This window comes from Pistacia vera, unplaced genomic scaffold, assembly GCF_008641045.1.
Source record: "Pistacia vera cultivar Batoury unplaced genomic scaffold, PisVer_v2 Contig56, whole genome shotgun sequence".
Classification (NCBI taxonomy): Eukaryota; Viridiplantae; Streptophyta; class Magnoliopsida; order Sapindales; family Anacardiaceae; genus Pistacia; species Pistacia vera.
In genome coordinates this window covers 142,693-163,992 of record NW_022196401.1, presented here as the reverse complement: position 1 = coordinate 163,992, position 21,300 = coordinate 142,693, and the positions used below count along the sequence as shown (strand labels likewise).

Here is a 21,300-nt window from a genome sequence, read left to right as displayed (position 1 = left end):
TAAAGGCCCAAGCCTACACTAATTGTCTATCCAAATTATTATAATGAATTGTATTGGTCAATCTTGGAACGATCACATAAAGCCCTTATGGATATCTCATTTGGACTACACATTTACCTGATTTTAAATAAAACAGAATTATAATTAATATTAGCCCACGATTAGAAAAATTTCTAACAATGTGAACCATTCATTAGACACCAAACTTCTCATTTTCACAAGGTGTAATAAGAGTATATATAAAATGTTAATTAATAAATAATAATTAAATATGATGAATAATGTGATAATAAAAGAATGGTATCTCGTTAATTTGTTTAAAAGAATTATACATTCAATTAGAATATGAAACATCACTCTTTGGGTGCGTTTGGTTTAGAGAATGTTGTATTACTGGAAAGATAGATTACTAGAGAATCTTTAAAGAAATATGTTTGATGGGTTGAAATAAATTGATGGGTATGTTATAATAATATGTTTGGTTAGGAGGATAAGTGAGTGGGTATGTTATATAGATTACTAAATTGCCCTCATTTTTAAATAATAATATAATATTATTTTTATTATTATTTTATTCTATTATTTTTTAAATTATTTCTTTTAACCCCCCTATATTTGTATTTTTACTAAAACACCCCAACCATATACAACTTTAATTTATAACAAAATCACCTCCACTCACCCTAAGCCACTACCGGCAGCCACCACCACCATCGGAAGCCGCCGTAATGGTGTACGACCAGCCAGATCTGGCTAATCGTATGCCGATAAGGCCTAATTCGGCCAGATCTGGCTGTGAATATGGTCGTTTCACGGCTAGATCTGGCCGTTAATATGGCCATTTCATGGTCAAAGATGTGGTCGTGAAAAGACTAGATCTTTGGCCGTGAAACGACAATCATTTCACGGCAAATGATTTGGCCTTTTCAAGGCCAGATTTGTAGCGTTTCACGGCCACATCTTTGGCCGTGAAACGGCCAGATCTGGTCGTTTCCGGCCATGGATCAAAAATCCATGGCCGAAAACATCCTTATCGGCACACGACCGGTAAGATCCTACCGGTCTTGTGTCAATATGACAAATTTCGCCGACAGCTAGCGGTGGTGGCTAGCGGCCGACGGTGGTCTTCGATGGTTAGGGGTATTTTGTTAACTTTTAAACTTTTTTGTGGCGGGGGTATTTTAGCTAAATTCTCAAATGTAGGGGATCTAGGTAATTGTTATTTGGTAGACATATGAGGGCAAATATATCCGAAATGATAAATTATTAAGGGCAAAATAGGGTCAAAATTAAGATTACCTCGGTAATCTTATAATAATACCCATTGGGAAGGTAATCTGATTACCCCCAATATTACCAACAGTAAACACTATTTGCAATAAAAGATTACGTAATATTTTATTACTTGACAACCAAATGAGGGAATCTTGAAAATTAAACAAAGATTACATGATTAATCTTATATCACCCTGAACCAAATGCTAACTTTGTTTTATACCATAATAATTCTTAATAAAAGATTTTCTAGTAGTTATTATTTGTCAAGAAACAAATACATAAGGTCTAGATTTTATAAAATAAATGAAATAATCAAGAACATCATGTTAAGAACGATCTTCACATGTTTTAACATTTTTTAGTAAAAAAAAAATAAAAAAAAAAATTGTTGAATACCAAATTGGCTTTGCTTAAATCTTCCAGAACATCGTACATGATGAGAGTAAGTGAACATCATGAAGTGTTGACAAATAGCATACTAAAACATATGGTTGATGTTATTTTGTAATTTTATAATTTTAAATATATTTACAAAAAATAAATAATGAGGAATAAAAAATGTTTTTCGAGATGAAAACGATGGGAACAATATAAATGTGTGCTTGGTATTTCGGATCCCTCTTTTAATTTCTTTGTTAATAAAGAATATTTAAAGCAATATTGTTTTGTATTTTCTAAATGCAAAATGACATGGACACCGAAAGAGTTATTCACATTTTATATTTTATATTTATTTCCTTAAACTTTACAATTTGAATAACTTTTATATAGGTTAATAAATATTTGTTATCTATTAATATAAAACATTTAGCTTTTTTATATTTGTTTGTGTTGATCAATTGGGTTACAGCTTACACCTTAAATATATAATTTATAATGTTAGACCTAATTAAGTTTGTAGTCATTTGTCGATTTCAATCTGATTTAATAGACGTTTATCATTATCATCATTATTAATTTAATACAACATTAGTAACTTGTACACCATGAGATATTCCAAATTGGATTAAACACGCACCAAGTGCAAAATAGTTTTTTCTTTCTTTTAATAGGGAATTAATTATTTGACATGTGAGACTATAATAATTAAAATCATCCTATCAATCACAAATTAATAATTGTTTTATGCCCATGAGGATGTTAAAGAAAAGATTTTTCGGTAGATTATTAGTTAAGAAAAAAAAAAAAAAGAGTCTAGATTAATAAATGAAATATAACAAATATGTTGGCAAGAAAGATCTTCACATTTTTTTTAAGCATTACAAATAATTATTGATTAACAAAATACGTGTGAAAAATTATCTTCAGTCTTTGTAAGCATTATGTATTTTTGATTGATAGCATATTAACAACGAATACTTAAAACAATACTTTTTATTTTCTAAATGCAAAATGAAATGAACACAGGAAGAGTTTTTTCACATTTACAAAAATTTGAAAACACAAAGACTTTGGCTTTGTAGGAATGGAATACAAAATAATTGTAAATATATATAATGATTCTTAATTGTTTGAGCCTTCAATATGCCCAGGAATCTTCAAGTTACATTAAGCCATCTATCTTCTTCAACTATTGAAGAATGACTCATCCTCAAATATTGAATAGAATTTTTTTTTTTTTTTTTTTTTTTTTTTTTTTTTTTTTTTTTTTTTTAAAGAGAAAACTAAGAAAAGAATACCAAGGGCTTAAAATATAAATAGAACTCAAAGTCTCAAAATGATTGTGAGATTTGATTTATCTTTTAAGTATTAGAGACACGTTCAGAAGAGTATATATACTTTAAAAAAAAAAAAAAATCAATGTATAAAAACAATTAATTGATAGATTATAAAAATGGTATATACCTAGTTAAGGAACAGATTGTACAAAGACCTATGTAGTCCATATTTTATATTAATTATGACTTAATGAAATTGAAGAATTTTATTGGAGTTCTTGTTGTGCAATCTTAATCAAAATTTGTTGACGAATGATTAGTTTCTAATTAAATATTTGATCTCTTTTGACAGATGTTTTAGAAAAGTATTTAAAGATGTTATGTGTTAATTTATATCATTTAAAGATGTCTCTCTCATACTTACATAAACTTTTCAATAACAGCATATATGTTATATGTTAAACAATCTATATAAATGAAATAAACCTGAGCACCAACAAATAGGCGACGAAGTTTATAAATCAAAACACATCATTTTTGACATAGTTTTAAGAATGTCATATGTACATAGTGGCAGATCTAGGATTTTTGTTGATGGGGAGTCTCCGCAGCTCCGTCATTATTTGCTAAACAATTAGTAAAAACTTTAAAAAACCATGAAACTTTAAGTAAAGAAAATAATACAATATCAAGAACTTGAGAAAAATGCAATAACACAATAATTTTTTATATGAATAAATTCATGAGAAGCAAAATTTTGAGTAAATGTTAATTAAACCTTGAGCAAAACATTCTTTTAATTATTATTTTTTTATTTTTTGGTTTTCAAAGATTATAATATAAATTTTCATGACTTTGACTAGACTTAACCTAAGTTAAACATCGATAGTAACTCAAATTTCTTTATTTATTTTGAGTAGCTGAATGGTGACGTTTGAAATGTAGGAAAGTGGTGGGTGAAGGGAGAAGAATAACATTTTTTAAAATATAGTTAAAGTTTTAATTTGGTAAATCAAGTTCATTCTTAGACACAAAACACAAAATAAACTCACAAGATCTATGTCTTTTCCTCTCAAATTAGAATAAAAAACCTCCAAAAAAGAAAGTATGATTTAACCCTAAAATAAACTAAATTGAAATAAGGAATGTACATACCTAAAACTGATAAAACAGAAAACAGAGTTAGTTGTGACATTTTGAGTAGTGAAAGCTTCAATAATTTTAGTCTTAATAGTTTTAAGATTGAATAGCATGAGAAAGAGAATGAGAGAGTCAAGAATTTTGGGGATAAAATAATAAAAAGCAAGTCGAGCCAAAAGAAGAGTTGAGAAAGTTTTAAACTTTTAATATGATGTGGGCTTAGAATATATATATTAATAACAAGTTTTTTGTAGGCCTAGATAATGTATAATAATTCTTATTTTTTTAAAATCCGAGGATAGACCTAAGTATATATGTTAATAACAATTTTATAGGTCTATATATTAATAATTTTTTTTTTAAACTTGAGGCCTATCCTCAAAGGGGCTGAATCCGCCATATATGTTCATAATAGTGAAAAAAGAAAGAGAAAAGGAGTTAAATGAGCTAGAAAAAGAAAACATGCTATAAGAACTAATTGCACTATGTCTATCTGTATATAATACATGAGCCTGAAACCATTCTTATACTCAAATCTTATTTTGTGTTTTTTCTTAAACAGAAATTCGTAATGTCTCTTCAACTTTCAGCAGTGCCAACTTCAATCAAAGTTGCTAAGCAAGATACAAATCGGCGCTCAGCAAATTTTCATCCTAGCATTTGGGGGGATCATTTCCTCTCTTATGCTAGTAACTCTGTGGTAAAATAGTGCTTATTGATTTCGTCTAATTTAATTTGAACTTGTTTGAGACAGTTTCATTACAAAGTTTTTAATACATGTTAATACTAAGTTATACTAGGACCATTGATGGTCCTCTTTACCATATATAGCCAACCCCTGTTCAAATACGTGCATGCCAATTACCATTTGCCATATATAATATTTAAAAACATTAATTAATGTTTTTATATATAGTAGTTTCTTTCTCCTATATGGTATCTGTATCTTTTTTTTTTTTTTTTAACTTGATTTTCTTATTAGATGGTCTTGGTAAATAGGTACATCGAACTTGATAAACAATAAAATACGAATTAGCAGGAGTCTAAATATATTCTCATACTTAAATTTATTCTCCTAGTTATATATATAACTAAGTTATACTCCCATTTTTACTGAAGCAAAATATCTTCTTCAATACGTACACACATATCTATTGATACAATATTTCATATAGTGGACGGATGTTTTAGAAATTTATCGTGAGTTAAAACTAAAAAAGCTACCATAGTCATGGTTTGGTATCTAATTAACATTAAGAAGACAAATTCTTGAAATGTTTATTTAATTTTTTGTCTTTGCATATCTCTGTCAACGCGTAAACCCTTGTAGAAAAAAGGTCCCAATTAAGTGCTATAATATTTATAAAAAAAAAAATAATAAATAAAAATTTACTGTTTCAAAAATACTCCCAATTTTATATATATACAAAATCCCACACATAAATTACTAATGGCGCGCGTTTCTTCTTCGATTTCCTTATTTATAAGGAAGCTGCTGATGAGAAAAAGTTACAAGATCTAAAGGAAGAAATTAAGAGAATCCTAAAGGCTAATGTTAACAAGCCGGCAGAGAAACTTGACCTGGTTGACAGAATCCAGAGGTTAGGCGTGTCCTACCATTTTCAAACTGACATTGATCAAATCTTAGAGAAAGCCTACGAGGCTCATCAAGACAGTGGTCTGAAAGATGAGAATGATTACTTGTATTCCATCTCTCTTGAATTTCGATTACTGAGACAACATGGTTATAACATATCCTGTGGTATTTGTTCTTGCTTTTCTCCTTGTTTCTTTGTTCTTTTAAATTAATTACGAATTTACCATTTATATTATTTAATTACATGTTTAAATTTGATGCTAATCATGCAATGGGTGGCGAAGCAGATGTTTTCAACAATTTGAAGGACATCAATGGGAACTTTAAGAAATCTCTTGTGAAAGACATTCGAGGAATGTTAAGCTTATATGAAGCTACACATCTCAGGGTGCATGGTGAAAGTATACTGGATGAAGCGCTTGCTTTCACCACCACTTATCTTGAACCAGTAGCAACCCAATTCAGCTCTCCACTTGCAGCACAAGTTAATAATGCCTTAAATCGACCTCTTCGCAAAAGCTTACCAAGGCTAGGAGCAAGATACTACATGCCTATCTATCAAGACGATCATTTGCACGATGAAATTCTATTAAAATTTGCAAAATTAGATTTTAATATGTCACAGAAAGTTCACCAGAAGGAACTCAGTGATATCACAAGGTATGAATAATGAATTCAGATTATTGTAAGGATTTTCAAGTGTTGCTTATTTAAATGGCTTCTGACTATTAATGTTATTTAATTAGGTGGTGGAAAACTTTAGATGTTGAGAATAATCTACCTTTTGTAAGAGACAGAGTGGTAGAGTTATACTTTTGGACACTGGGAGTGTATTTTGAACCTGATTATGGGTTGGCTAGGAGGTTTCTAACCAAAGTGACCGCTATGTGTTCCATTACTGATGACATCTATGATGCATGTGGTACAATTGAAGAACTTGAACTTTTCACCACTGCAATTGAGAGGTTTGTTCCTGCATTTCCTGAATTTTTACCATGTCATATCAGTAACTCAGTAGTTATATATCATTTATCATTTTAGTTTAATTTTTCAGATGGGATATCAATGCTATGGAACCACTGCCAGAGTATATGAAAATTGCTTACAGGGCTCTCCTTGATGTTTATGATGAAATTGAGAAAGATATGGTCAACCAAGGAAGATTGTACCGCCTTGATTATGCAAAAGAAGCGGTAAATTTCATTTAAGTTAATTAGAATAGTGCAAAAGCAATTGAAGCATGTAAGATTCCTGTCAATAATTTATAATTGCAATACTAATTGAGATTATGATTTTATGTTTTATCATCAGATGAAGATATTGGTGAGGAATTATAACATGGAAGCTAGATGGTGCAACCAAAACTATGTACCAACAATGGAAGAGTACTTTTCTGTTGCATTACCTAGCTGTGGCTACTTAACATTAGCAGCCACATCATTTTTGGGTATGGGAGATATAGTAACCAAAGAATCGTTTGAATGGGTACTCAGCAACCCTAAAATCGTTAAGGCCTCATCAATAATTTGCAGACTCATGGATGACACAGCAGGTCACAAGGTACTGCTTGGAATTAATTATTTTATTCATAATCTTCATCCGAGCCCAATTCAGATTAGATACTTCTTTCATCAATTTTATATTATTTATTTTGTGTAGGATGAGCAACAGAGACAGCATGTTGCCTCAGCAGTTGAATGCTACATGAAGCATCACGGTACTTCAGAGGAAGAGGTAGTTAAATTATTCGGCGAACAAGTTAAGAATGCTTGGAAAGATATAAATGAGGAATTTATTAAACCAACTACTGTTCCAATGCCTCTGCTCGAACGGGTTCTTAATCTTGCTCGCGTAATGGATCTCCTATACAAGGAAGCTGATTGCTACACCAATTCTCATTTGATGAAGGACCATGTTGCCTCATTGCTTAGGGACCCTGTACAGCTCTGAAGATTATTCCAGAGCTGAATAATACTCCATTTGGTCCACCCCAATTTCACAGGGGATAAGTAATATATGGTTTTTAATGGTACCAAATAAATAATTTCCCCAATAATTTGGTCTACCTCAATTTCATAGGGGATAAATAATATATATATACATGGTTTTTAATGGAAACAAATAAATAATTTCCCTTCTTATCACTGGAGTGTTTGGACTATATATATATATGGTTTTTAATGGAAACAAATAAATAATTTCCTTCTTATCACTGGAGTGTTTGGACCAATTTACGTGCATCTTGACTAATCCTCAAAATCCATTAAACACTCTACAAGTTTAATGTTTCAGGTAAGCTGCAAATTAAATTTGTGGTAGATGACCTTGAAGTTTGAATCCAGAAAGTCAGGCAAACCCTTGAGGATCCAATAGTTATCATTAATAAGCCCCTTAGGATCTTTCATGACTACTCAGCTGCAAAAAAAAGGTGAACCTTTTTGCGTGTTTGGGTGAAAAAATATGAGGGAAAACAGATCAGAAATTGCCCAGTAGGGAGTTCTTTTAATTCCAGGACCATCAGCAATAAATCAGTGCACTCCAAGACAACAAAATATTATTTATCCTTAACATTATTCCCACTCACGAGATTCTAGAGAGTGAGTGGACATGAATATCTTAGCTTAATCTAAATTGTAATGCATAAATAACGAGATACCTATTACGTAAGATGTACTCGTCAAGGTATTCATCTTGTATAAGCTGCCAAAATTCACATATTAATTAGAAAATAACGTTACACCTACTTATACTATTTTAGGTCCCATAATTTTTGTATTTGTTTCACATGTTATGTCAAACTACATTCATTATCTGTGGACCTGTGGATAGAGCCATAGAGACAAACAATAATGCAAGAGAGAGAACCAATAAATGTATGGTTAATTCTCTCTCTCTCTCTCTCTCATATGATTTGTTGAGATAAAAACCACTGTTTAATACGATTTCTCACAAATAGATTACGAGAAAAGTCAGCAAGTAACCATGTGTCCAGTCCTGAGAATCACTTTTGAGATCCAATCGCTACCTCTTCTAAGTTATAAGGACTTAATTAATAACTTATTTAATACGTGTTTGTCACACCACAAGAAGCTATCCAAAACAATCTACATGGTTTCTTCGTTTTTAATGTCTCTTCAAGTAGTTTCAGCTGTTGCTACTTCAGTCGAAAATATCATTTGGGGGGATCATTTCCTTTCTGTTGTGAGTGAATGCTAAAACGGCGTCGTACTGAGTATTAATGGAACGGTGTCATTTTAAAACAGCTCCAAGATGACCCTGACCACTGATTCAGAGGAAAAACCAATGGCTGAGATCAAGCCTCCAGTCAACACCATAAAAGGATTAGGGTTTCTTATTGTAACAGTAGATCAAACATAAAAGTTGAGAGCCGTATTTCGTTTTCTTCTGTGAGATTAGGGTTCTTTCTTTTTGGGTCTGATTTCAGTGTAATCTGTGGATTTCTTGAGTGGTTTGGGTTAATCAATCAAGGGAAGAACTACTGTGTTCTTGTTATAGGGATTTCCAGGTTAGAGGATTCCTAGGGCAGATTACGGGTTAGAATCAGGAAAGTTTGAGCGGGGTTCTTGGGTGTCATTCTTTGTAATCGTGACTGTAATTGGTTGTTCTATAATCATAGTGCAGCAAACTCCCTTTCTGGAGTTCAACGTGGATGTAGCTTGCTCAAATTGGGCAAGTGAACCACGGTAAAGATCCGATGTTGATTGTTTGTGGTTTTCTGTTTTCTTGTTTGTTTCTGGTTGAATCTTGGTTGATTGCATAACACTTTCAAATGCTACTGACTCCGGAGAACTTTGCAAGTTGAGAGAATTTGTTAAAGGAAAAACAGAAAAATAAAAGCAAACTTTTCTTCCTTTTTGATTGAATGAATGAATACAGAGTGTGCTACTACTTTAAGGAATACAGAGATATCAAGTTCAGTAGCAACGACTTAGTAAAGATAGTGAGCTGATTCTTACAAACTTAAGTGACATTTAAAACAACATCACTTTGGTAAAATTAGGCAGACCCTTACAGAGTGATATCTGACATTTTGATCCACATGCCCACTCAAACTGAACTCGGGTTAATTCTCAAACAAATCCTTGATTCTTGTCATCTGACATTTTGACCCACATGCCCACTCAAACCGAACTTCTCCAATTTCATAGTGCTATTTAAAGAAATAATTGGCTATAGAAAGAAGAAATCAATGCAAGAATCAAACCAATACAGCAGGTCCTCAAAGAAGCACCCAATTGAAGCAACATCCCATTTAGGCAAAAACAGATAAACCAAGTTCACAAAGAGAAATTGCCCAAGTTGATTATGTAATCAAATCAGAGTATTGCACTTCCCCAAGCAATGTAAACCCTAAGAGAAGTAATCAACTCAGTTGTTTGATCAATGGAGAATTGTCTGCACTATCAATGTAAAACTAGTTGTATGAACTTGATGTCTCTTCACAAAGAAAGAAGAACATGGCTTAGTTGCAAGTGCCGCAATGATACAGAAAATACCACAAAAAGTAAGGTAGTAGATGTTGCGGCTTAAAAAATCACAGATCCCGACAGACATTGCAGCAAGACACAGATTTCAGCGGACATTACAGCAGAAGACAGTACAATAGTGCATTTAGCTAGAATAGGGTAATTAAACAATAGTAAGTTTCTCCTTCAATTCTTGAAACTAAACTGTAGAGAGTGCCTTTGTTAATATATCAGCAATTTGTAACTTTGTAGGCACATATTGAACCAAAAGATGTTTAGCCAAGACTTGATCTCTTATGTAGTGAGCATCAATCTCAATGTACTTAGTCCTAGCATGACATACTGGATTCGCAGCCAAGGCCCCTACACTAAGATTGTCACACCATATGACTGGTGTTTGAGGAAAAAGTAGGCCTAATTCTAAAAAGATATTCTTCAACCATGCAACTTTAGTTGCTGTATGAGCTAGGGCCCTATATTCAGCCTCGATGGAGGACAAAGCAACTACATTTTGCTTCCTAGAGCTCCATTAAATCAAATTGGGACCCAAGAAAATACAATATCCACTAGTGGATCTTTTATCATCAAGATTGCTGCCCCAATCCACATCAGCATAACGCTCAATATATCAAGGAAGCTGTTGGTCTAAACTGAAGGCCATGATTCTGAGTGCCTTTGAGATATCGAAGGACCCTTTTGCATGCTTGTCATTGTATTTCAATAGGAGCTTGCAAGTATTGACTTAATTTGTTAACAGTGAAACTGATGTTAGGTCTTGTAAGTGTGAGATATTGCAATGTCCCCACTGTGCTTCTATACAAAGTTGGATCCTTAAAGCATTCACTATCCCTGGAGAACAGCTTGGTACCAACTGCTAGTGGTGTGGGACAAGGGTGTGCATCTGCCATTCTTGTTTTCACCAGCAGGTCAAGAATGTATTTAGTTTGTTTGAGATGCATGCCCCGATCAATTTTGCTAGCCTCTATACCAAGAAAGTAGTGAACTGATCCAAGTGTTTTAAGGAAAAATTGAGCATTAAGATCTTGGATCAAAGTGTGAATAAAAGTCTTGTTGCCTCCAGTTATCAAGATATCATCTACATAGATGAGAAGATAGGTCTTTTGATCACCCTCTTGGAAAATAAACAAGCTGGAATCTGCCATTGAGTTCCAAAATTCTTTACTTAGTAAAGCTTGCTTTAACTTGTCAAACCAAGCCCAAGTGCTTGTTTAAGACCATACAAGGTTTTTTTCTAACTTTCATACTAAACCAGGATACTCAGGATGCTCAAAACCTTTAAGTTGCCTCATGAATACATTTTCATTAAGAGTACCATTCAGAAAATCATTGTTGACGTCTATTTGCTGGATATCCCACCCATTTGTGATAGCCAAAGTAATAACTATCCTGATGGTGGAAGGTTTAATGACAGGCTAAATGTTTCAAAATAATCAAGCCCTGGGGTTTGCTGTAACCCTTTAGCAACCAACCTAGCCTTGTACTTTTGTAGAGATCCATCTTGGTTGTACTTAATTCTAAATACCCATTTGTTGCTTACAATATTCATATCAGCAGTAGGAGGCACTAAGGACCAGGTATTGTTTTTAAGTAAGGCTATGAACTCATTCTTCATTGCTTCTTGCCATTCAGGAGTTTGTAATGCTTCTTTAATAAAGCATGGTTCAAGAGCAACAACAGAGGTAGAGGAAGAGATTATGCCAGTTTTTGGTTGATGAAGACACTAGGATTTGGTTCGTGTTATCATTGGATGTGTATTGTGACTGACTGATGGAACTTTGAGGACAATAGTAGACTGTAATGGATTAGTAACTGTTTCGGGATAGCAGTGGGAAGTATAGTGAATATTTGTGGAAGTGTGAGTAGGTGAAGTTGAGTAAGAAGTAAGATCCACAACTAAAAGACAAGTTTGGAATGATTTTGATGATGTAGATTGTGAGGAGTTGAGCTTGAGCAAGGAGAAGAACCTAATGTAGAAGGTGATTATGAAGCAAGAGATGCATCTGAGGTGGGAGAAGAAGATCTTAATGCTGAAGTTAAACCATTTTGATCATTTACTAAACAGATATTGGAAGGACCATAAGATACAGTCGCAGGTAGAGATCCATCAGTAGGAGTTGTATCAGAAGAATTTGGGGTTTTAACAGACTTAAAAGGAAAACTAATTATAGGAGTGGCAAAATTAGACTCTACTAAAGTATTGTAATCAGAAGTTGACAGACTAAACTTATGAGCAAAAGGAAATTCCCACTCACGAGATTCTAGAGAGTGAGTGGACATGAATATCTTAACTTAATCTAAATTGTAATGCATAAATAATGAGATACCTATTACGTAAGATTTACTCGTCAAGGTATTTGTGTTGTATAAGCTGCCAAATTGCACATATTAATCAGAAAACAATGTTGCACCTAATTATACAATTTTAGGTCCCATAATTTTTTTATTTGTTTCACATGTTATTTCAAAGTACATTCATTATCTGTGGACCTATGGATAGAGTCATAGAGACAAACTATAATATGCAAGAGAGAGAACCAATAAATGTGTGGTTAATTCTCTCTATCTCTCTCATATGATTTATTGATATATAAAAAAAAAAACCACTGTTTAATACTATTACGCCTAAAAATATAAGGGCTGACGTCAGGACCCTTTAACCCGCAAAAGTCAGATCATTAGGATAGCCACCATCTACGTCTGTCAGGATAGTAGGCGCACGTCAGGCTAGTCAGGAGGCTGTGGTGCTCCCACATGTCCAATCCCTGCTCTAAATCGCGCAAATCACTCTGAAAGGTGGGCAATGTGACATAAAGAAGGATTTGCACGGATAATCCCACCAACTTGCAGATTTAGTGATCATTGCCTCAGGGCATCCGACTATAAATTAGGAATTCATCTTTCATTAAAGGGATTTGGACACTTCTCGCTTGATTAATTATACTCTCTTTTCTTATCAATTGATACCTTGTATTATTATTGTAAAGTCAGTCAGCTAATAGCGACCTGACCCCCATCATCAATACAAGCATCAGTGGACGTAGGACTTGCTACCTTAGCATTCGAACCACTTTAAAAATTGTCTCCATTGCATTTATGATCATCTACCCATTACTTTCACGTGTGATTTCGGGGCCTCCCACAACATTTCACAAGTGCGTTTCGTTGGTGCAAAATCCCGCATCAACAGTTTGGCGCTAGAAGCAAGGCCTAATTTAGAGTTCATCCTTCATCAGGAGAGTCTTCGACCTACCAGTTCTACAGCAACGAATGGCCCGCCAACCAGAACATGAGCAAACCAACCAGGGCATTCAGGGTTCCCCCCAAGCTGAGGGGGATACCTCTTCCAAAAAACCTTCAGCCCTGCAGAATGCTATGGGAGATATCCTGTCAAGCTCATAGCTTGACCCAGCTATAAGAAGCTACTCGGAGAGGTTTGACAATACTCTCCAGATGGTTAACCAAAGGTTGGACCGTTTGGACCAAGGCGCGCCATCCAAATCAGCTGCGGTGGTACAACCGCCAAAAACGCCTGTAGGTCGCGCGAAAGCGCGGCAGAGGGAAATAGCCCGTGCTGCGAGCACTGCAGCGTGAAGGCGAAAGGGTAAGCAAGTGGCAAAAATCAAGCCCATAGGCTCCAAAAGGCCAACAGACACCGATCATGTCCCAAGCAGAATACTGGTCTCGCTGAGACTCGGTGAAAAGACACAGCCTGAGCTGTCCCATGCCACGTCACATGTACATACCCATAAAGTGCTGGACAGGTCGATTCTTATCACCGTCAGCAAGCCAATCCTGGTCGCCACCGTGTGAAGGGGTCACACACTTCGCGGGGCAGTTCTTACCACCGCGAAGGTCGTGAGAATACCCCATACCTCTCACCGCCATCGCACGCCTCTAGTCAATGTGTGTCGAGAGTGGATGGAACTGCCAGCCCAGGCAAAGAAGAGCTCGACCTCCGGGCATTCCTCAATTGTAACCACGAGAACCGAACTCGCGTGGGTGAAAGCAACCCCCAAGCGGCTCCGTTGCCACAAATTGAAGAGCTGCAGCGAGCCCTAGACAGGCTGAAGGCCTAGCAAAATGAGCAGGGACAGGTCGCATCTGCGTCCCCCTTCTCTCTCGAAGTATTAGCTGCTCCACTCCCACACGGATTCAGGATGCCCGACATGCGGGCGTTTGATGGAAACTCTGATCCGTAGGATCATCTTTATGAATTTAACGATCTGATGGAGCTCCACCAGGTCTCAGACTTGGCAAAATGTCGTTGTCTAGCAGTAACATTGACCTCTCATGCCAAACGATGGTTCAGGTCGCTCCCAGCAAGGTCGGTCAGTTCGTGGCCTCAGATGAGCACGATGTTCCTAAGGCATTTTCAAGCGAATCGAAAGTTTTCAATGCCTTTGAGCTACCTTAGCAACATAAGGCAAGAAAGGGATGAATCCCTCCAGTCATACATTGACCGTTTCCACAGGGAACTTAATAAGGTGGCTCACACTCCCGAAGAGTCTATTCAAACTCTCATTATAGCCAGGGTTCACCCGCAAACCGACCTGTGGAAGGAATTGCAAGCTGAGGATGATGTCTCCCTCATAGGATTCTACAATCTTGCAGAGAAATACTTCCGAATAGAAAATTCATTGGCGGCGCTACGCCATCGTGACCCTGGCGCATTGAGCAGTATGTCTGGTCGGGGGGGAAGTAGAAGGACTGATCGTAAAGGGGACACTGACGATCAGCGAAAGGGGAAGAAACCTCGCTACGAGCACAAGAAATCCTATGCTCCTATTCCTCGTCGCGACCGCGATAGGGTTCAATATACTCCACTGAATGTGTCTGTATCGACCATTCTTGATAAATCCAAGGAGGCTAGTCTGCTCGGTGAGCCAGAACCCATGAAAACTCCCACGACAACCAGAAATAATAAAAAATACTGTCACTTCCATCAGGACAACGGGCACCATACAGATGAATGCCAAGCTCTAAAGTAAGCAATCGAAGAGCTCATTAAGAAAGGGCACTTTAAGGAGTATATTAACGACTCCGCTCCTGCAAAGGGGAAGAACCAAGAGAAACAAGGAAGAAAGCATTGTGATAGCAGTGGGTATAGCAGCGTTAACATAATCTTTGGAGGACCGCACCTCATAGGAAATACGCGAGGCGTGCAGGAAAGGTACGCTCGCAAAGCTCATCACCACCCGATCAAGGTGATGAGCACATCGCAACGACCGCAAAAGGCTCGAAAGGAGGAGCTGATTGCCTTCTATGAGAAGGAGGCCGCTCGTTTGCATCATCCTCACAACGATGCTCTTGTGATCACGCCCCTAATAGGGTGCCATAATATCTGTAGAATGCTCGTGGACAACGGAAGCGCTATGAACATCCTGTTCCAGACCGCTTTCGAAAGAATGAACTTGGACAAGGCCGACCTGAAGCTCGCCTCGATCCCTCTTCATGGCTTTATAGGGGACCATCTGATCCCCAAAGGAACGATCCAGCTCCCAGTCACGCTCAGCGACTACTATGAGGTGACTAGGGTTACTGAATTCTTGGTTGTGGATTGCCCATTGGCCTTCAATGGAATCTTGGGGCGACCTCTGTTGAGAAGCCTCAAGGTTGTCACTTCCATATACCATCTCAAGATGAAGTTCCCAACTCCAACGGGGATAGGGGAAGTGAGCAGATCGCAAAGCACATCTCGCGACTGCTACATAAGATCAGTACAGATGGTGTGTAAAGGAAAGGGCATTTCGTGATGTGTGCCTTGCCAAGCTATGACGATCAGCCGGGTCGAGCCACAGCCTGGCCCAGCAGAGGATAATATAGATCCTCGAATCCAGGAAATCCCTCCTAGTGGCCCGGTTGAGGATCTATCCGAGGTTTCGGTTGATCCAAAAGAGCCGAGTTGAGTGTTAAGAATTAGAAGCTGTCTCAACCCCTAGGTCGCGTCTAAGCTGATAAGCTTCTTGGTTGAAAATATCGATGTGTTTGCCTGGTGGCATGCAGATATGGTCGGGATCAGCCTAGACATCATTTGCCATGCGTTAAACATCGACAGTGAAGCCAAGCCAGTTTGCCAGAAAAGAAGAGTGATGGATCCGGAGCGGTATGCCACCTAGAAATTAGAAGTGGACAACCTCCTCCGAAATGGATCCATCCGAGAGGCACTCTAACCGACCTGGGTTGCCAACCCCGTTCTGGTAAAGAAGCCGATTGGCAAGTGGTGAACCTGCGTCGACTTCAGTGACCTCAATAAGGCTTGCCCTAAAGACAGCTTCCCCCTACCAAGAATTGACCAGCTCATGGATGCCACCTCGGGGCACGAGCTACTTAGTTTTATGGATGCATACTCAGGATACAATCAAATTCTGATGTATGGGCCGGACGAGGAGCATACATCCTTCATTACAGACTGAGGGCCGTATTGTTACAAAGTTATGCATTTCGGTCTCAAGAACGCTGGCGCAACCTACCAGCAATTGGTTAACCAAATATTCTCCAACCAGATTAGGAGAACAATGGAGGTCTATGTGGACAACATGCTAGTCAAATCCCAGGTCGCCTCAGACCACATTGCGTATCTCGCTGAGATGTTTGACGTCCTCCAGTTGTATAGGATGAAACTGAATCCTCTCAAGTGTTCATTCGGAGTGTCATCAGAAAAGTTCCTGGGGTACATGGTTACCCAACGGGGGGATAGAAATAAACCTCGAGAAGATTCAGGCTCTGCTTGACATAGAGAGCTCGTCCAGCAAAAAGCAGGTTATGTGCCTTAACGGGCGAATAGCGGCACTTAGCCGCTTCATATCAAGATTAACAGATCGCTGCTTGCCATTCTTCAATGTCCTAAAGGCCAACAAGAAGTTCGAGTGGACACTCGAATACGAACAGGCGTTCCAAAGCATAAAAGAACACCTCGGGAAACCACCTCTCCTGTCCAAGCCTTTTCCCTAAGAAATCCTACTCCTGTACCTGTCCGTTTCTCAGTTCACAGCCAGTGTAGCTTTGATTCGGGAAGAGGAAAAGGCACAGTGGCCAGTGTACTATGCGAGCAAGCGCCTGACAGATGCCGAAATGCGGTATCCAGAAATGGAGCGATTGGCCTATGCCCTACTGATCGCCTCCAGAAAGCTGCGATCTTATTTCCATGCCCATACCATCATGTGATGACTAATTACCCACTCAGACAAGTCCTTCAAAAGCCAGAAGCATCGAGTAAACTACTCAAATGGGCCATGGAATTAAGTCAGTTCGATCTTAAGTATAAGCCGAGATCGACTATAAAAGGCAGGCAGTTGCTGACTTCATCTCAGAATTTTCCTATCTTCCGAGCAAGCAACAGCCTGGCGAAGCCATTCAGAAAGATATTAAGAACCTGTCGACCTGGAGTCTCTACGTCGACGGGTCATCAAACAAAAAAAGGGCCGGTGCTGGTCTCCTTCTTTTAAGCCCCGAAGGGGCTCGTATTCACGTTATTCTTCGGTTCGGATTTAAAGCGACCAATAATGAGGCTAAGTATGAAGCTCTGCTCACGGGTTGCAGTTGGCCAAAGAAATGGGCGCAACCGCGATCAGTGTTTACAGCGATTCCATGCTGGTTGTCAACCAAATTTTGGGGGAATATCAGGCCAAGGAAGAGAACATGGTCCGTTATCTGAAAGAAGCCAAGGCCGTACTCGAGCCTTTCAAACATTTTAAAATTACTCAGATTCCCAAAGACAACAACTTTGTGGCAGACACCTTGGCAAGGATGGCCTCGCCATTAGACTCAAGGGCACCAGATAGCATTCCTGTTCGGCTCGTCGAAACCCCAAGTATAAGCCCGATCGAATAGGCCATAAATGTGACTCATTTCGATTCTTGGATGACTCCCATTTTTCTATATCTCAAGAATGGAATCTTATCGGACGACAAGATCGAGGCAAGGGTCCTGCGAATAAGATCTGCAGCTGTATAGGAGAGGATTTAGTGCCCCTCTCCTTTGATGTGTAACCAGCGAAGAAGCAGACTACATTATGAGGGAAATTCATGAAGGGATCTGCGGTAATCACACCGTCGCATGATCTCTTGCAAACAAGGTTGTTTGTCAAGGGTACTATTGGCCCCAAATTCAAGAAGATGCTTACAACTTTGTCAAGAAATGTGATAAGTGTCAACCGTTCGCAAGCATACCGCAAGCTCCCTCCCACGAGCTGATAATTATGACTAGCCCCTAGCCTTTTTCCATATGGGGGATTGATCTTATTAGTCCTTTGCCAGTTGGAAAATGGGGAGTCAAATATGCCGTGGTTGCGGTAGATTACTTCACTAAATAGGTAGAAGCCGAACCGCTAGCCGCTATCACGACCAGAAAGCTAAAGGACTTCGTTTTCAGAAATATTATATGCCGTTTTGGAATCCCTCATACCCTCATTTCAGATAATGGAAAATAGTTTGACAATGAGGAATTTAAACAGTTTTGTGACGAGCTGGGCATCCATAAAAAATTCGCCTCTGTGGCAAGACTGCAAGCAAATGGCCAAGTTGAAGCTGTCAACAAAACCATCAAGCACACTCTGAAGACAAAACTTGGCGTAGCTAAGGGGAATTGGGCTGACGACCTCCCTGAAGTCCTATGGGCATACCGAACAACTCCAAGGATCTCCACCTCGGAGACACCATTTTCGCTGGCATACGGGTGCGAAGCAATAATTCCCGTCGAAGTAGGAACTGGTTCTCTTCTGAGAGACTTGTACAATGAGGCCGATAACTAAGCACTCATAAGGGCGAGCTTGGACCTTATTGAAGAACATCGCAGCAAGGCTTCGCTGAGGATAGCAGCCTATTAGCAACGCACGAAAAAGTTCTTCAATTCAAAGGTCAGGCGAAGAGACTTCCAGGTCGGTGACCTAGTGTTAAAAGAAGTTCTCCTCAGAACAAGAGAACCAAGTGCGGGAGTTTTAGGGCCAAACTAGGAATGTCCGTACCGCATTGATAAAGTAATCAGATCAGGAACTTATCATCTCAAAAGGCTAAACGGTTCCAAGGTACCTTAACCTGGAATGCTGAAAACCTTCGGCCATACTACAGTAATTCCGAACTCAGCTTTCCTTGTAAATTAATTTCTGATTTTTGTAAGTCATTTTTTTTTTTTTAAGTTTTTATCTTGAGTGTTTGTAAACAATCTCTATGTATAATCCATTTGGTGTAAATAAGCTATGCTATCTATAACTCAATGAATGTAAACAATCAAGAAAGAACTTATGTATGATAAAGCGAACAGAAAATTGTAAAGGCCAAAATGTGTTTCATTACTATGAAGTACAGCAGGAAAGAAGACATGATTACAAGACCTAAGCCAGCCTCTACAGGGCCGACCTCCTCGTCCTAGGGTTGGTTGGCTGGGGGTTTGTCCACTGCGTGTCTGAAACCTTCTAGTCGGAAGGCCGCCACCTCATCGTCCTCCTAAGCCATGGACATGAGTGTTTCCTGCCAGTCTGTCGGGAGGTCAGACATGTCAAGAAGAGGATTCTTTGGTCGCAAGGCATAAATGGAGTCAATTGCCCATTCGATAGCCTTCTCTTCGAGCTCCTCTGTCAAAGAAGCAACTTTCCCTTCACTCTCCTGAAGTGCAACTTCAAGAGCCAACCTTAGCTTCTCAAAGGTCTCTCTCTCCTTTTCAACTCACGCGACCTGCAAAGAGGTCGCTTTCACTTCTTGGTCCTTCTCCCCGGCCAGTCTGGAGAATCGGGATACGGTCCTCTGCAACTCCTTTATTCCTCTCCCTGCTTCTCGAGCTGCGCTTTCTGGAAATCCACAGTGCGAAGAGCCGCGTTTCTTTCGTTCAAATAACTATTCACCGATTCGAGAGACAAGTTCCTCTCTGCTTCGGTAGCTTCTAAGTTTCGCTTAAGCACTGCGTTCTCTTCCTACAAGGTAGCACTTCCCTTTGCAGCTCCTAGTTGTGCCTTTTCCATGGACATTCTCATGGAAAGAAGAGCCTGCGAATAGAAGAAGAAAGAGTTAGGTAATCAAAAGAAGTTAAGTCCTCGTCAAGGACAGTTCGCTCACGTTGCTTATATGCTGGATCGATGTGGACATTAGGTCCACATCGTTGGAACTTGCAAACTGCTCGAAAGATTCCAAAAGTCCGCATTCCAGTAGGGCATACACCACTAGCTGTAGGTGCTCCGGCGGGTTCCCTAGCGAGTCTAACACCGTAGGACCCTTCTTCACGGTCTCAGCAGCCGACGTGTAGTCCATAGGTACCTTGCCTGACTTGCTCGCGTCAGGTCGTGACCTCTTTGGCTGCTCGCCTTTAGAGTCAGTCTCTGATTCCTCGGCCTGGATCTGCTTTCTCTTTTTCCGCTGAGCCATGCTTTTCATCCTTGGCTGAGCGATGACGGTTGGGCGAACTTAGTGGTTCGCGTTGGCGCGTCCTCTGCCAACTGTGGCTGGGACGGTCCAGAAGGTCGCGTTGGTTGGCTCAGGGTCGTGCCCTCAGCTTAGGAGGCTGCTTGTGCAGCTTCGGCCGCTTTAGCTTTCTTTGTCCGAGGAAAGTTGATGTTCCTTCGACGAGGTTGCTCTGTTTCCTTTGGTGGCATGGTTGCTACTGCATGCAAGGCGAGGTTAGTGAAGACATTCTGTTCCACGACCAAGAAAAGAGCTAGTTAGGGAAACTTACATGGTGGAGGTGGTGGAGGCTCTAACGACGCGCTGGAGTTGAAGAAACCATACTTTCGCAAATTCGTGATTGTCACAAGTGTCCTTGCATCGCGCTTGTCCTCAGGAAGGGAGCCGAACTAAAAAATTCTCCTCCTGTCGTGGAGCAGCCCTATTTCAGTTGTCTTGTTAACTGTCAAGAAATAAAAACCTGGTCGTTAGAGCGAGCGCAATGAGTTCGCCAAAAATAAAACAGAAATACAAGTGAAGAGAAAGAGGCCTACTCGGATCTTGGAAGCGGCAATGGCTATTATAACGAAAGAAGAAAAACTTCGTTTTATAGGCCCCCGCGTTGCTGGGATAACTGTATATCCCATCGGCAATGGTAGGTCGCCTAGACAAGTAATACGAATCCTTGTCCTTGCTTTTCTTCAGATAATATGAGCAGCCGAGCTCCAAGGCTATCACCTCGCCCAGCTCAT

At 38.8% G+C, this 21,300-nt stretch overlaps 1 protein-coding gene across 1 annotated transcript; it reads left to right on the top strand.

Annotated features, from left to right (window-relative positions):
- The first annotated feature begins 4,647 nt into the window (after positions 1–4,647).
- Positions 4,648–7,786, top strand: LOC116108254 ((-)-germacrene D synthase-like). The gene is made up of 7 exons (XM_031394511.1): positions 4,648–4,776; positions 5,565–5,838; positions 5,961–6,333; positions 6,420–6,638; positions 6,728–6,866; positions 6,985–7,233; positions 7,333–7,786. Exons 1-7 carry the CDS (start codon positions 4,648–4,650, stop codon positions 7,621–7,623), a joined length of 1,674 nt encoding a protein of 557 aa, XP_031250371.1. The 3' UTR covers positions 7,624–7,786.
- The last annotated feature ends 13,514 nt before the right edge of the window (positions 7,787–21,300 follow it).